We start from the raw sequence: 17531 nt of genomic DNA, 5'->3' as shown, positions 1-17531 counted from the left end.
ACTTTTTTTTCCTCCAACTCTTCTCCCTCCCCTTCTTTCATACAGGCCAGTAATAATCAAAGCGGATAGCTTTAACAAAGCCTGGTGTTTGAACATAAAACTTTACCTCCCTTGTAGTAAAATAATAAAATAAACTAGGCGCGTTAGTTGAGTACCATAATCGGTTGCGCAGTTCAAAGCAGTTCACATTATTTATTTATGTATATAGATTGAAAACACATGTTTTTAAACACATGCCTTTGAATTATGCACCGGTAATTGAAAAAATAAAAAGAATGGTAAAAATCAATTGGTTATTTTTTATTTCCACCAAACTACAAGTTATCATAATTGTATTACTCACTTAAAACCAGTTCAGTAAAACAAAGTATGCTTTGTTTGTTTATTTTAGCATTAACTTTTTTGTCTATTCCAAGTGGGAAATTCGTTAGACATTCAATGTTAGTAGTTTAGGATTGCCCTGTCTAATTCGTTTTCTGTTTCATATCTAAGAAGAACGTTCCTCATTTGTAACCCTTAAAACCAGATGCTAGCCTACTAAAATACAGATTGATTGATGCCTCGTTTAATGTGTTCTATCCCCCAGCGTCCTAACATAAGGTTCCGGTTTTACACATTTTCTGCTACAGTTTAATATGTAAGTTTTGGTTTTGGTGCAAATTTTATTGTGTAACAAAAGCGTCAGTAAATCAGTATCTAAGACGTGAAGTCTGTAATCCAACCTCTATTCCTAATGGCCCGTGGTGTATCAGATTGTCCCGCTGATACAAGGCGCGTTTTGTGAGATTTTTTCACCCTTTTATTTTTGTGCCATGTTAATGACCCTTTCCTTCACTGTAAACTTAGTTCAAATTGAAAGGAAGCCAATAAATAAATACAAAATAAACTAGAATGTCGTTTTAAAAGCTGCAACGCACAATTGAAGATAAAGTGGTCTATATGGAACTGTGCAGCTATTAGCACAAAAAAATAATCTGTTTAGATTAAAACAGAATGTGGAAAACAAGTATTTTTATTATTTTTCTTCCCTGATATTCATAAACACCTTCTGTCGGAGGTGATTTTAGTTTAGTTAATAGAGTGAAGGCGTCTAACTGGAGGAACAACCAGACCTGCGTTCTAATTAAGTACTGTGATGCATTGTTTAGCTATGGAAGTTTGAAGCAAACTGTCTTGTAGCAAACAGATTGTATCATTTTCTGTTTCAATCATCCGGGTATTTAAAAGCACCCCTTTAGCTTCAATATAGCTCTCAGAATCACGTCTAACCTCCGCTAACCTGCCCCCCAGCATCAGTCTCCCTCTAGTGGATGTAAGAAAAAAATACCGGATGCGGTATTTTTAATCCACCTGTCTTTTACCCTCCATTTCACCTCAGCAGCATCTTTGGGTTCAAAGCTTTTACTGGCTGCAAAACACCCCAGTCATTAGGGGACGCAATAGGAAAGAAGGCAAGTGTACCAGACTACCTGAAAGTAAGGCATGGAAACAGAGAATTTTCCTTAACCCAGTATGGTACCAGACATCATTTTATAGAAATAAACATACATTTGCTATAGCTTTATTCAAAACTGCACAGGCCAATGTAGTGGATGGAAGTGCATGTGTCAGGTAGTATCTTTATTTCATTAGCTATAAAACACAGTCTTGGCACAGGTTTGAAGTTTCACAGTTACCTTAACTAATGTGTTCTTCTCATTGCTTACAATCACTGTGCATTTGGGTTTTCTGTTTCAGTCACGTCCAAAACAGTGGGACTGCGGAACTCTCAAACATGTCTTCTCCCTAGGTACAGCTGGTACACCAGAGTGCAACCATTAACCTGTCCCCCTGCAACAGTGGCTGCAACAGGATGTGATGGCTGAAATGCTAAGTGGTACAGAAAGTGAATCTAAACAGCAAGAAGAATATAATAATTAAGATAGCTGTGATATTATATAGAACAATTATAGGTTGTCAATATTCGTTGAATAGTATGCTGAACAGGATTTATAAATCAGGGGTTAATGTAAATGTAATCCAGGGTAGTCTTGGAATCTTGTGTGTGCGCAATCAAATATCAAAGGCTTATTTTTTCTATTGTAATACAGTAAGCCTGCTGGGCTGGGGAACCCTCACTGTGGAGTAGGTATTGTTTAAAGGCAAGACATTTCCTCTGAGCTGCTTAACTTTTGCCCTCGATTTACAACCCCATGTAACTGTACTACTCTCTGTCACAATGACTGCATCTCCTGTGATATGCCAAAGGACCCACTGTGCTTCAAGTTGGGATTTAAATGTATCTTTTACTAAAACTGATACAGATAATTAAGTGTTACGAAAACAATGAGTCACTGAATAGTCTGGTTCCCGACCAATGCTGCAAAAGAACTAAAACATAATAGTTACCCATAATGCTGCACACTACAGCTGAAATATGTATTTGAATTCTTCCACAAAAGACACCTGCATTTATGAGGTAAGGATTCTGATGTCAATGAATCAAACCCAGCCCCCACTCCCTGGTCCACTTGAGGGTCTCTCTTCGTCTATGTGTACAGATGTTAGGAGTTTCCAATGTCAGAAGTAATAAAGAATCAGTAAGAAGCTTGTCTTCACAGATGTAAATAGGACCAGTTGGCTCGGGAACATGGTTATGGCTGTCTGGGAATGCTCCCAAAGCAGGCAAGATGAGAACAAGTGTGTTCTGTGTTCTACTTACACCAGTCTGGGTGCCAGCAGTGCCCTCTAGGGGTCACCAGCAGTATTACTAAAACTCCAAGCAAGAGCCCTGTACAAGTGGTAACCAAGGTTTTAAAAGGCATTGCTTACTAGCTTTAGTAACATGCCCCACTTTTATTGTGCTGAGAATTGTGTGGCTCTTCACTATAAAACACAACTGGAGCTGAGGAACTGGGGAGAAAGAAGTGTAAAACAGCATTTGATACTGAGGGAATGGGAGAGAGGCAGTGATGTCCAGTGGTTAGTAAGGGACTGGGAGGGAGGCAGGGTGGCCTAGTGGTTATAGATAAGGGACTGGGAGGGAGGCAGGGTGGCCTAGTGGTTATAGATAAAGGACTGGGAGGAGGCAGGGTGGCCTAGTGGTTATAGATAAAGGACTGGGAGGAGGCAGGGTGGCCTAGTGGTTATAGATAAGGGACTGGGAGGGAGGCAGGGTGACCTAGTGGTTATAGATAAGGGACAGGGAGGGAGGCAGGGTGGCCTAGTGGTTATAGATAAAGGACTGGGAGGAGGCAGGGCCTAGTGGTTATAGATAAAGGACTGGGAGGAGGCAGGGTGGCCTAGTGGTTATAGATAAGGGACTGGGAGGGAGACAGGGTGGCCTAGTGGTTATAGATAAGGGACTGGGAGGGAGGCAGGGTGACCTAGTGGTTATAGATAAGGGACTGGGAGGGAGGCAGGGTGGCCTAGTGGTTATAGATAAAGGACTGGGAGGAGGCAGGGTGGCCTAGTGGTTATAGATAAAGGACTGGGAGGAGGCAGGGTGGCCTAGTGGTTATAGATAAGGGACTGGGAGGGAGGCAGGGTGGCCTAGTGGTTATAGATAAGGGACTGGGAGGAGGCAGGGTGGCCTAGTGGTTATAGATAAGGGACTGGGAGGGAGGCAGGGTGGCCTAGTGGTTATGGTCATGCACATAAAACAACTGACACAGATCTTGTAAAGTAAAATTCTTATGGAACTAAACTTTAAACTGGAACCCAAAATATGAATGTTCTGCTTCGTGTAGCACACAAAGCGGTCAGAAGAATCTTCTCCTCCTCAGCAAAACTGTCGCAGAAATAACTCCCAGCTCGTGTTTAATTGTTTTCCCCATTGGCCTCGTCTCTGTGGGAGCTTCTGTGTAATAGAGGTTCTCAGAGTAAGAGAAAGTGAGACCAAGGTCTCTGGAAACCGTTTCCTTGACTTCAAGAATGCAGAGAAAAATCGAGAGTACAGTAGCATCCGCAAAAACAAATTGCTGTTGGAATACCATTCCAACCCCAGTGTGTTACCCTGAAGAAACCCAGAGCCATTAACAGACCACAGCATTGCCAGCAATGGCAACACAATGGACTTGAAACAGAACCTGACGCAGTACCACCCTGTCTGGTGCTGATACGGTACCATGGTAACCAGTTTGTATTGGTTTAGATGATTGTGGTGCCAATTTGTATGTAAAGGTTCATAAGGGAATCATTCTTTTTAGTGTAAAGGTGCTTTCATTGGATGTACAGACAGGCAGACACCCCCTATCTCCTCACAATCTGACATTCTCAATAACTTATTGTGACAGGATGGCGCAAGGGATGAGGCCCAGAGACAGACTGCAGTTCAAACAAAAGACTTTTATTAAATAAAAGACACAAAATAAACAGGCACGAGGGCCAAACAAAAGGTTTTTAAAACACAAACAATAAACACAAAGTAAAACTTACAGAAAATAAACCTTCCAGACTGAGCTTTGCCTTCACTGGACTGCACAAATTAAAAAACAAAAAAACAAAAAACCCCAGCAAGCAACAAAAAACACGCTTGCTTCCTCAGCTACCTCTCTAACGAGGAGCTGAGGCCTCCTTTTATGTCAGGTGGCTAGGTGCTGATTGATTGTTAATTACTCCAATCAACCCCCAGTCACCTGACACAATAAACCTGGCCAGGGAGGGGAATTTAACCCCATCCCTGCCAATATTTACAAGGGCAGAGCCCTGCTCTGCCACACTTATACTAAATAATGTTAATAAGTTTCATGACGGTTATCCAGATATATGGAAAAAATGTGTGGCATACGTATGACCGCCTCCACTATACCCTCTTTGCAGGAGAGGGAAATTGCATGGCTGATTCAGCCTACATTACATATATCAATAGCAACCATCTAGACCTGAAGAGCACCACAGAAATGTAAAACAAACACACTATCTGAGTCGTTGCAATCAGTACCACTCGGTTTCAAACATCATTACAGATGTAATTTGAAGCTGCTCACTATTGGCAGGTTACTTTAAACCTACCAGCATCATAACAAGGCAGCTCCCTTCAATACTCCCCCATGCAGCTGTGTGGATGGCAGGTGGCATGGAAATGAAAGCCGGCCTGGTTTGTTCCTGTTCTTCTGTTCTCAGTGACCTGTGCTCTCCTGACTGTGCCTGGCTGTCAATGAGTAACTGGGGGTCCAGGTGATCCAGCCGCGCTTCTCCGCGTCTCTCCTCGCGAGCGGGTGGGTGCAGCATGTGGGAGGTGCAATCCCTCTGAAGGGTGTCACAGCAAGGACGCAAAACATCCTACACAGCTGCAAAACAGTTCATGTTATTGCAGTAACACTGGTTCACTAGTCTTTAACTTCTGAGCTGAATAAAGAGTCTTGGGCACTATTCAGTTTCACACAAACTGAGGTTTCTTGAACCTAGTGCAGTACCAGATGTAATGCTTTAAAATGAAAATGTTTTCTAAAACACAGCTGTCTTTCAGAACTACATATGTATCATTCATGGAATGATTTTGTTAGCTCCAATCATTTTAAGGCCCTGGCTACCAGCTGACCCTCCCTTCCAGTCCTCAGGTCACATACGCAGCCTGTCTCCTCACTAGTTAGTGAGGGGGAGGGAGAGAGGGGGGAATGTTGTACAAAGCTGCTTTCAGACTCAGATTCCTTGTGTTAGATCTGAAAGATTTAGCCTCCTAATGCTCTTTGGCTGCCTGGCAGAGATCTCATTTGGCCTGGGTCCTGACTGTAATAAGTCATGTGTGGCTGTGCAGTACAATCATGGAGGGGGACCGGGGCGGGGGAGGACTCCACTGTCTGAAGGTACAGCTGGTGCAAGCTGGCAGAAGAATGAAAGTGTTTCTCTGAGTGAGAGGGAAGCAGATATTGGGTATCTTGAGGTATGCACAAGGAAACCAGCAATTGACACAGGAAACAATGGAAGGCGATTGGAATCAGTTCATTTGCCAAATCCATGTTTTTGCCCATATTCTCAACCTGGAACTCATTTGTCAACTAAGATCTGGTTTCTACATCCACACCCTGCACACATCACCAGGCAGCCTCTAGATTTCCAGTATGAAGATGAAACAGAAAACGAGAAACAAAGTGAATCTAAAGAAGGCGGCAAAAACATTAGTTAAGATAACTGTGATATAGGAGTATAGACTATACTATGAAATACGGTTATCACTAGATTGTTCCTTTTATCCTGCCCTGCAGACAGACAGATAGGCACCTGTCAGTCCCTCACCTGTTCCAGACAATGAGCTGGTACTGAAGATACTGACAAAGACTCTAGCTGAAAAGTCACTGGCTTTAATAAGTTCATTTTATTACTTTAGCACTATTGTTTCATAGTTATATATATATATATATATTTCCCATTCTTAACGAGACCCCGACACACAGCTCCCTCTGTCCTTGTCTTGTGCACCTGTGCTCAGCTGTGTGTGAATGGTGAGCGTGGGGCTTGCAGGCCGCTCTGGGACTCATAACCTGCATGTTGACAGTCCCTCCAAGTCAAGCTCCTACAGGAGGACACTCAGACAGGCCTGGGATCCAGACGTGTCAGCGCATCAGCCTGCCCAGAACCACATTACACACACAGACCATATTAAAGCTGCAATATTAGACGCTGTCTTTCACTCGTGGTTCTCCCGTTGCTGACAGATTGCAATAGAGTACTGGGGAGTGATGCTTGTGAAAGGTGAAGGGCAAAAAGCAGTGGGGCTTACAGCCCTCAAGCAGTGTAACAGAAGAGCTCTCAGTCATAGCTTTATAGGGATTGAGCTATTCCCTGCTGGTGACTGAAACAGATATTTGATGGTTTTCTATTGCATATCCAGTCCGTATATAACACAGGTGCACAGGTTTACAACAATTATATTATTTGCTTCAAATGTCATATCAATTACTTTGTATCATTTCCCTTATTATTTTATAATGCATCTGGATGCTGTTGTTATATATATATATATGAGGAAAACACAGCCACAAATTGTAAAATGCAAGAGACGTTTTAGAAGTTGTTTAAGACGCCTAATTAAAACACAAAGTGGTGTAACATTTTCACACGATTACTGACCGAAAACTGAAATTCTCACACCGAGGTTTTCATGCAGGTAGGTAAACAAAGGATACGAATGACAAATCTTGAGGTGTTCTAATACATTTTCACACAATTGCATCTACCACGCAGCGTGTATATCTGTAAAAGGTGTATAAAACGTATTTATTTAATGTATTACCAATGGCAATGGAACAACAGAATCAAGAACGAATCAGAATGATTGCAAACACCATACAATAGCAAGAGAAAAAAAGCAAGGATGACATTTGAAACTAGTTTTAGACAACAATGAGGATTTTACAGCGAAGGGCCATTAAATTGAATTTAAATATATTAATTTTGCTTTGTGGTTGCGGTGTTGACAGCGCAATAGATTCTGCACGTCAAGCTAAACCTGCACGGTGCTGCCATCTTGTGGTACAATGGTATTACAGCAGACCTGAAAATTGATTTGCTGATTTCCTGAAAGAACGAGATCGTTAATACTGCAATAACAACAGGCTACGATGCTGTTATGTAAAATAGTGCCTACGTAAAAGTAATTATTAATGAGTCTAAATTATGGTTACCAATGTACATCACATTATTAGGTGTGAAATCGCCATGTAATCTACAATAATTCGCAAATAATGGACACAGTACAGTACATGCTAAAAAAGAGCTGTCGTAGCATATTGCAGCCACAAGATGGCAGCAACGGTTTAGAATAACCTTAAAAGGTGTAATAACCAAGGCTTCAAAACAATACATCTTTCGCATTCTCGCAACACTTGGGAGATTACACTGCATTCCTGCGCCTGTCAGGAAGTATGTATGCTTGTATAGACATTATTTCAGTGACTAAATATTGTGCTGTTAATCTGAAAAAAATGATGTGTTACTGATTCAGAGAATCCCCAACACGTTTGTATGTTAAAAACGAATAAGGTGAAACTGGGTACATTTATATTGACCATTCCACAAATCTTACTATGCATTTTCATTTGCTTAAAAGAAAAAAGACTATATTTGAATAAAAAAATACTTTACCATATCACGCTAGTCTTTAAAATGCCCACCAATGCTTTACCATGCTTTCACTGTGCTTTATTACAATTTGGATGGTTTAACTACTGTAAACTTTTATAAGGATCCCCTAATGGCTGATCTGCTTTGCAGCCAGTGACACACTTTCCCATTGCACAGCCTTGACACAACGTGGCATAGACTCCACAAGGTGCTGGAAGGTGTCTTGAGGGATCCATTCAGTCAATAATATTGTCTTGTGCAACCACAGAGTGTGTCTGGAGCCTCTGCCATGCTCCTGAAGCACAGTTCTGCATGGTGGATGACTGTATTGTGGTCTTGAAAGTAGCCATCACCATCAGGGTGCAGGTGCAGCGATGTTCGGTAGACTTGATCTGCAGCATTCGTTCAGTCTTCCAGAATAATGAATGGGCCCAGAGTATATCAGGGGAACATGCCCCAAACCAGGGTTATCCCAGGTCCAATCGGGTCCTGGACCTAATGAAGTGGGCAGGCATGGACAATGCATGTTGGATTTCAAAGGGATTCTGAAGGTATGTAGTTACACTGCAGCCTATATAAATGTGTTATGAATGCTGAGTCCAATTCAGATGAAGCTGTACTGAAAAGGTGTACTCTGAGAAAGCAATTGCAGGCTACGGAGCTTGCTGATACACTGCAATCCAGCGAATCCAAGTGGTTTAATGCTGAGCTGCAGCTGTGATAGCGCAGGGTACGCTCAGGCGAGGAGCATCGCATCAAGCTCTGGCTTTTCCCAAGGGAACGCTCCCCCTAATTGAAGGGTTTAACCTTCACAGTCCTCCAGTCACAAAGTAACTTTTCATAGCGAGCCAAGAACTGAGGGAGAGAGGAGGGAGCGGCATCGACAACAAACATCTGTGTAAACCCATTGAGGGGGTGGGGAGGGGAGGGCAGGGGGGCGAGGGATGATCTGTTATCTCCTATAAGATTTTCGAAAGTGTTTAACAAGTTTATCACTGTAATTGTGCAGTTTTCATGCTTTTCCCATGGTTATACACTACTTTTACTACATGGTTTACCATGGCTTGCCTTGTTTTTTTTATATGCTTCACCATACCTCTATGGACATTATAATGCTAACCCTATGCTTTACAATGCTGCATGGTCAGGCTTGATTTTAGGTTTATCTGCATAATTGCATAAATAATGATTGAAAACAACATAAATAGATAAGGGACAGTAAATGAAATGTGATGCTACTTACTCACTGTTATCAACTTCCTGACTAAGACTAAGACACATGCTATTCATTTTATGTTAATAGGTATTTATTATATACTAATACTGCGAGCCCCCATGCTGTAAATGGGTAACCTATCCACCCCCCTCCCTGGCAGTGTCAAGTGACATCTAATAATATATACATGTTATTAACACCGGGGCATAAGACAATAATTCGAATCATGATGCCTAATACAGTCCTGGGCTACACTGGTTTGATAACCATGTAGTGGCCTTTTTTCAGTAGTTCATGAATAGGTTGTTATATATTAACTACCCCCAAAAAATAAAAAAATTGTTAACATGTTATTAAGCTAGTTATTACCAGTTAATAAACGATAAAAGAAAAACCGTTCACCTTAAAATAGACCAACTATATGATCACAGACCCAAAACATTTTAAAAATGTATGTGGAAGATATTCTTCCCTGTAGAGACAGACTGCCTCGTTCTGTTTTGTGAGGGGTCTGCAGATCAAACAATGGGATGCTGCTGATGTTGCTTTCATCTTTAATGGCTTCCACAACTCAAGAAAGAGGCATTGATTCAGATTCTTTCATCCATGTATTTCTGGTAGAGAAGTGAAAATAAGAGGCAAGCAGATATAGAATGGTGATAACACTAAAACCAGGACCCCTTTGAAGTTTGTATTCTCTTCAATGCAGCAGTAGAGAGGGGCATTGGAGCCTAAAGGACACTGTCTAATCTACTTAGCATCAGATTGCCTAAAATCAAGGATATCTCCTTCAGAATAAGCAACAGTCAAGTACCCTGCTGTATTCAAAAGGCATGTGCATCATATTGTAACAAGCTAGCCCAAACAGCTGCAGTGAGCTCTTTAGGGATGCAAAGTCTTTGTTATAGATGGTAATATACACTACCTGAAACCTTTATCAGGACATATCTATCCATTTGGATTTGTCATGTTATCCTGGTATGCCCTGGTGTGGGGCATGTTCTCCTGGTATGTCCTGGTGTGGGGCGTGTTGTCCAGGGATACCCTGGGTCCCTTGATTACTCCAGAACGAATGTCGTAGCGTAAGCATTGTTCTGGATGAAGTGCACCCAACAATGCTGTACTTGCACCTAGATGGCGATGGCTACTTTCAAGACGGTAATGCACCCACCCACCAGAACTGTGTGGTTAGCATGACAGAGACTTCAGGCATCTTCCATGACCACCACAATCCTGGATCTCAGTCTGATTGAGCAGGTTAGATACTGTTTAAACTGTACTACTGACACGGCAACGCCGAGCCTCGATGCCAGAGGGATTGGATACTGTTTAAACTGTACTACTGACACGGCAACGCTGAGCCTCGATGCAAGAGGGAAGCAACACGCTGGTTGTCTGCCTCTCTTTTGCAATCTGCAAAACTGAGGGGACGGTGAAGCGTCACCCCTGGACATCCTCCCCAAGCTAACAAAACTAACGCACTAACTGCAATCTGGGGACGTGACAAAACCCTTCTGTTGCCCTGGTGCGGATGCGACATTTTTGTATGAGTAGGCGAACGCAGCTCTGCATAATTGACAAGCAATTGCAGGCTGCATTTGTTGCAGAGAGAATCTGTTGAATACCAAGTTTTGTTTTTTTTTTTGTTTTTTTTTTTTAACGGGCCCCTGAGCGTTGCAGTATCCAGGTTAAAACCAAGCGAGTGTGCATAGAAAGACAGATGTCGCTTTGTTTTTCAAATGGGAAACCACCAGTAAAAACCAAATATCTGAGTCTTTACAATAGGTACGGTCCGTGATTCATAATGATAGGCCTATCCATCATCTGCCCCAAAACCACAGAAAAAACGACTTCCTATTTTTTGTAACTATGTTAACTTGTTTACCTTACGTATCCAAAATACGCATGTACAGAACTACAAGTGGGCGTGCTAGAAACAGGTGCACCGTGTGAGGTTTGATGTTTAAAACGCGGTGTGGCGTGTTCATTTTAATTAACACGTTTTGACCCGAACAATTGAAGACAGGGTTGTATATTCTAGCTATAACGGTTTCACTTGTTCATTCATTTATTCTTCTACAGGTTTTTTTTTTACCTTGTGGAATGCGGCGGATGGTTATACATTCGTAATACGAGATCATAAACCTGATTTATGGACACATTTATTTTCTGGCAAATTTCGATCTGTGTGCCAGCAGATGTGCACTGTGATGATGTGAGCGACTCGTGCTGTGCTGCTTGCTGCAGCGGCGTATCCGAAGAATAGGGTTGTGTAAATGCTTGCTTTGTTTTGAAAACTCAAATCTATATTATATAATAATACTTCAATACTATGTATTATTGTGTGTAATAGTTATAATTATTATTAGCATGGGTTGTGTATGCTGTGCCTCTACGATGAAACCATTCGACTGGCTTCTATTGGGCACAAGCTAGCAACAAACCCCAGCGATTTCAGACTGAAAAACCAAAAGTCTATTTTAATTGTATTTTTGAATTCCACATTACTTCTGTTCATCAGCATTTCTTTTCCTCACTGTGGGATAATATGTGATTTTGTATGAACTAGTGCAGAAGCAAAGATCTGGAGCAACAGCTTATTGCGTTATACAACAGTGTACGTACTGTATTTTAGTATTCATTTATTCTCCCTTTCATTGAATAATTTAACACAATATTAATGATACAATGTATATATACATATTTTTGCATTAAAATAAAATTCAACATTGCCGCAAAAAGGTGAGACATACGTTTTTTTAAGACGCCTGGGAAATCAAATGTACAATTTGTCTTGCCTTGTTTTGTTGTTTTGTTTTCTTGCTCAACTGGGCTGTCTGCGTCGCACGATTGCAACCAAGCGCACCGATTGTTACATTATGCAAAATGCTTACTTCTTAAACCACTAAGCTCAGTGAAAATATGCATGTGTGCGAATTGTAACCTCATCAGATGGAAACGACAATAGATGCAGAGAAATCGATACGCTGTATGTTTTTGAAGACCCCAGCGAGCGGCGACACATAAGGACACGAAGGCACCACCACAATCCTGGAATTACATTTTGGCCATAAAAAAAACAGGCTACTGAATATTGCTGCATATTGGCAACGTTTGAAAAGATCGTGAAAAACGCTGTAGAGCTTCCTTTTTATATCAAAAGACCGCTGCAAATACAGGTATAATAAACCTGCAGGAGACGCCGAGGGGTGTTCGATTATTGACAGTAAAAACAATAATTCAGCAATTTGCATTGAACATCCATTTTTCATCTCCGTCAGTAACTAAGAAACGGGGGAGAAAGAGAGTGTGTGAGAGAGCGAGGAAAAACGAGCTTGAAGAGGAAAGAGGATAGCCTATTTATTTGTAAGTGATCTCTTTTTAATCATATACACTGGGATCATTTAGCCGAATTAGGGCGTATTTTGGACGATAACTTTTTTTTTACATTAAAAACGGAACAAACAACAATCGTTGATTTATAATATACACCTGCGGATAACGTACAGTAACCTGACATTAGAAAAACAATAACGAGGGGATTGAAATTACTGAAATGCATTTGGGGTGCAGGGCAATGAGAACGAGCCATTGTGTTGCGACAATTAAAAGTACTGTACCCTATTCTATAAAATACCTTTCTCAAGTGATTGTTTTAGTATCTGGGGAGGGTTTAAACTGAAGCAGCTTGTTGAATTGCGTACCCAGTGCAAGGACAGCGTAGTCCGCGCGCTGTCACTGTCTGTAAACAAAACGGCTTCATACTCGAGGAGAATAGATGCTTCTGGATTGTGGGCATGAAAAGCAGAACATTTTAAATTAAAAGCATTATTTTCAGAATTACTGCGCTGTCGTGTATGTATACGCATTGCACTAGTTGGTCATTGTGTCTGTGCATTCGGTTATATTTAATTAAAGCACGTTTTTTATATATTGTTTTATTTTGCCAGAATTAAAGCGACCTGCCTGTGTAGGATGAAGTTCTGCGGGAATTCGAAACAACCCAACCTGAAGAAATGAAGGACAAATTATATTGCATGTGCGGGAATCTTTTTGGTAAACTGTGCTGAACTTTAATTAACTGGAAATGTCGTATTAGCTTGGAATATCCGTCATCTACTAGGAAAGTAGCTTGCAAAACTGCGCTCCATACAGGGAGGAGTGCACCAATACCAAGCGGGGTAAACCGGGGGGAGGGGGCGGGTTACAAACTGTAAAGAAGGTAACCGACTGTGCATGAAGTTGAAAGTCAGAGATTGCTGTTACACATCTGGATTCGGATCTCTCTGGGATGTCAACTGGAAAAAAACAAAAACAAAACCAGACAAAACCAGCATCTAAAGGAAATCGTTGCCTAAAAACTACTTTTATCTGTATTCGGTGCACCACGCCAAAGAAGTTGACTATTACAATATGACAACCTAATCTCATCTGTTTGGGAGAGACTGAAAGAAAAAAAAAAAAAAAAAAGTTTTGATTTGCAATGATGTTGCGTCCTGGCTCTGCAATGATGATCCACGTGAACGGACTGGGGTATGCACCCCAGAACCTGGCCCGGGTGGTGGTGTGGGAATGGCTGAACGAACACGGTCGGTGGAGGCCCTACAGTGCTGCTGTGTGCCACCACATTGAGAATGTGTTGAAGGGGGACTCGCGGGGCACGGTGGTGCTGGGCCAGGTGGAGCCACAGTTGGCCCCTTACATCATAGACCTGCAATCAATGCACCAGTTTCGACAGGACACAGGTAAGGATGTTTCTCTTTAGCCGGGCACTAAAACTTGAAATACATATAATTGTGGTAATGCAGTGAACCCGAAACATGCATTGCACACAGTGCCACCTGGTGTCCAAATGTTGTGATGGCAGATCTTGATCGTTACACAGGCTTACAAAAACCACTGTTTCTATAAGATTCCTAGTTGTCTTTAATAGCTATTACTATAAAGCATTAAATTAGTCATGACTGATGACATGTTTGTTTGTTCATCAATATCAGACTACTGGCAAGACTTTCTGATGATCAACCAATATACTCTTGGACATGCCATTAATCTGATATAGATGGTTTATTAGTGTAACAAAGATATCATTTCCATCTACAAGCTTGGGGTATAATACGATTAACTTGATTTTATCCACATTTTGAACCCATACACGAATAAAGTCAGAGATTGTGAGCACATTCTATATGTGTGTATAATTCCTTTACATGCTAGAGAGCTGGTGTTTCTGTGTGTATCCTGGCTTGTCTCAATATCCACTAACCTGGACCCAAGCTTGTGTGCTATTGGTACGTAGAAATGCTCCATAGGCGACTTAGCATGTAGTGCAATGAATTTTGCAGTTTATGGATAACCTTGACCCACTATCAGCATTAAAGCTAACACTGTACCATTTAAACTTCAAATGAAACCTGCTAAATAATGTTACGTTAGCATATTGAATTCAGGGGCAGATCCAGACTTCCATGAAGGGGGGGGGGGGGGGGGGGGGGTCAAGACTGTCATGAAGGGGGGATACCTGATACAAAACATATTGTTAAAGTAAACAATATTTTGACATTTTTAAGAAAGGGGGGGGGGACCGGATCCGCCCATGGAATTACATACCACTTTGTAGTTTTCCATATACTTCAGGAAAAAGTGACAAAAATGGAAAGATGTGACATTTCAAAATCTAACATGAAATACTGCAATATCATTTTGTAGTTTCTTTAGTTTCTTTGATTGCATAAAAGATCTAAATTATGTTCATATAGTTTGTTTTTTAAATGATGTCTCAATCCTAAACTTTTGGCCAGAGCGTTATAGCTGTATGTATATCATTATAAAATGCATATTAAACCCTGATATTGTGTGATAAAGCCTTTGGAAGATTCTTTCTATCAGATAGTTTGCATTCGTTTGAAATTATGTCACATTGAGATTAGCTGTAATGTTTAATTATTTTTACTAAACTATAAAAAACGCAATCAATTCAATGGAAAACGTTTCGACACTGAAAAAGACTTTGCCATTAATTTATTAAGTTTCTTTTAGCATTGCTAGATGTAAATCAAAGGGCACAACCTCTCTGGGGGGTCTTTTTTATAATGTCATATTCATATCCTTGGAAAATAGATCTTATTTGCATTTTGTTTCATTTAAATGCTAATGGGTTACTTTTAGTGCTGTTCAGATTGAACCTGTGCCAAAATTCATATTTCATAGGCATACAAAATAAAAAATAATAATAATAATAATAATAATAATAATACACATTTTAAATAGCTGTGTAGGTACTTTTTATAAATGTTTTATTAATTTTAAAGATAAACTCATAACAATATATCACTTGCACAAAAAATATTCATGTGTGCAATAATTTAAAACCCCTATAAAAGTATAGAAAACGTTATAAAGCATGATAAGGCATAGGTAAGCACTGTGAAGCCCATAGTATGAGAAAGCATATTCAAAAACATTTCAATGTAAAACTGACCAATTATCATGCAGATTTACCAGGGTAAACTTTTCTGAGAGGAGGAAGCCGTTGATAATACATTGTTTTGTAATTCTGATAAAAGCCTGTTGCTCTATCTTTGTTATTTCCATAATGTTTTGGGGCCTGCATCATTTCAGAACATGGAAGTGTGTTAAAATAAAGAAGTCGGTCATTGTGGTGAAGATCATACGAGATTACTTAATATTTCCCACAGTCTTTGAATATTTTACATATTGCAGAAGTAGTGCTAATTTTAAAAACAAGTTTCCCGACTCAGCTGTCCCCTCTGTTGTGGGAAGGAACAGTGGTTGTCTTTGAAAAAAGCCAACAAGCAAAAAGCAGACAGAGAAAAAAGAAAAAGCATGTTAGGCTGAAAGAACTGCTACTGGAGAGAGAGTTACAAAGTTACTACAGTAAAAGCACAGCAAAGTATAAAAAACACCTGGGGAAGCATTGTAACGCCAGGACAGGTGTGGTAAAGCATATTAAAAACATGGCAAACTATGGTAAATGCATAGAATAACCATGAGAAAAGCGTGGGCAAACTGCACAATTACAGTGGTAAACTTTAAGTGGTAAACATGATTAAAGATTGTGATTATAGTGATGATTTTCTAATGATAATCAATAATTTAAAATGTTATTATCTTCCCACCCTAAGGGCTAAGTAATATAAAGTGTCAATGCAAATTACTTATAAGAAATATATAGTACTGGTCAAAATATAAAATGCAGAAAGCTTTTGTTTGGAGAAGAAACATTCTCTTTTAAACATTTTTTTTCTGTATATTAAACGTCCACTGGAAAACTTTCTGAATGTTTGGTTGCTGGAGGTTATTTATTTCTGTATGGTTATAAATCAAGGTGAATGTTACAGTTTTGTAGATTTAAGCAGGGCTGTTGGTCATGTTGGTGTTAAACCCGGGGAAAATGCCTTTTATCCAGACTGCATGCTTCAATGTCAAGGACACTACCAGCCGACAAAATGTGGAGACACACACTTCTCTGTCCATCACTCAACTAAATTAGACCCTATCAGTCCCTAATGCTGTAATAAATACTGGGGTTTTGGCATATATTTAAATATATTTTATGGTTATATTCTCAGGAGTGCCGTAGATTGCATCAATTCTTAAAACTCAAATGCAAAGATTAACTTGGTATGGTTATTAGATTCACCTGGTATAACTCAATTCAAACACGTACTCATGAGTTTTAAGTAATATTACTTTCCCAAATCAAATATAGTTTCCTAGTGTGGTTCTTTCAATACCACATTGAAAGTGTACTAAATGAAATGCATTTTGTTTGTTAAGATCATAATGGTGTGTGAATGACAATCGGAATTATTGGATTTTATTAAAAATACTTAATCCAAAATCGAGGATTATTTGACTGGTAATGCCCACTTCAGTTGCCCCAAGTTGAAAGTAAAGGTGATTCTCACAATGAAAAGGGAATTACTGGTGAGAAGGAAGGAAATCTACTGGGTCCTGGGCTGTAGGTCACAGACAAGATTTTAAAATGGATTCTGGGCTTCACTGAGAATCAGTTGAGTAATGCAAACATGCTGAGTCCAGTGTTCTCAGGTCGGTGAGCTCAGCTCCCATGCGCTCCAGTTCTGAACAGTCTAATCTGGAGACAATTGTCTTTTGAAGAAGAGTCAGGAACTGCATTAAAAGTGCAGAAGAGAAACAAATGAGTACAACAACACTGTCAGGTCTTTTGAGTTATTGAAGGGGGCACACTAGTCTGGATCCGCCCCTGAATTCAATATGCTAACGTAAA

At 40.3% G+C, this 17531-nt stretch overlaps 1 protein-coding gene across 2 annotated transcripts in view; it reads left to right on the top strand.

Moving 5' to 3' along the window:
• The first annotated feature begins 11268 nt into the window (after positions 1-11268).
• The window catches only part of LOC117963186 (E3 ubiquitin-protein ligase DTX1-like), a 61219-nt gene continuing 54956 nt past the window's right edge, over positions 11269-17531 (top strand). The window contains exons 1-2 of one of the 2 annotated variants that reach the window (XM_058994748.1): positions 11269-11876; positions 13210-14004. In XM_058994748.1, the coding sequence (XP_058850731.1) occupies positions 13743-14004 (262 nt within the window). In that variant the 5' untranslated portion in view covers positions 11269-11876; positions 13210-13742. Of the gene's footprint in view, positions 11877-12021; positions 12626-13209; positions 14005-17531 lie in introns of those variants that run through there. The other variant, XM_058994747.1, reaches the window with a different exon arrangement.

Source organism: Acipenser ruthenus, chromosome 21 (assembly GCF_902713425.1).
Source record: "Acipenser ruthenus chromosome 21, fAciRut3.2 maternal haplotype, whole genome shotgun sequence".
Taxonomy (NCBI): domain Eukaryota; kingdom Metazoa; phylum Chordata; class Actinopteri; order Acipenseriformes; family Acipenseridae; genus Acipenser; species Acipenser ruthenus.
Note: the sequence above shows the minus strand (reverse complement) of the source record. Positions and strands in the feature narration are given on the sequence as shown.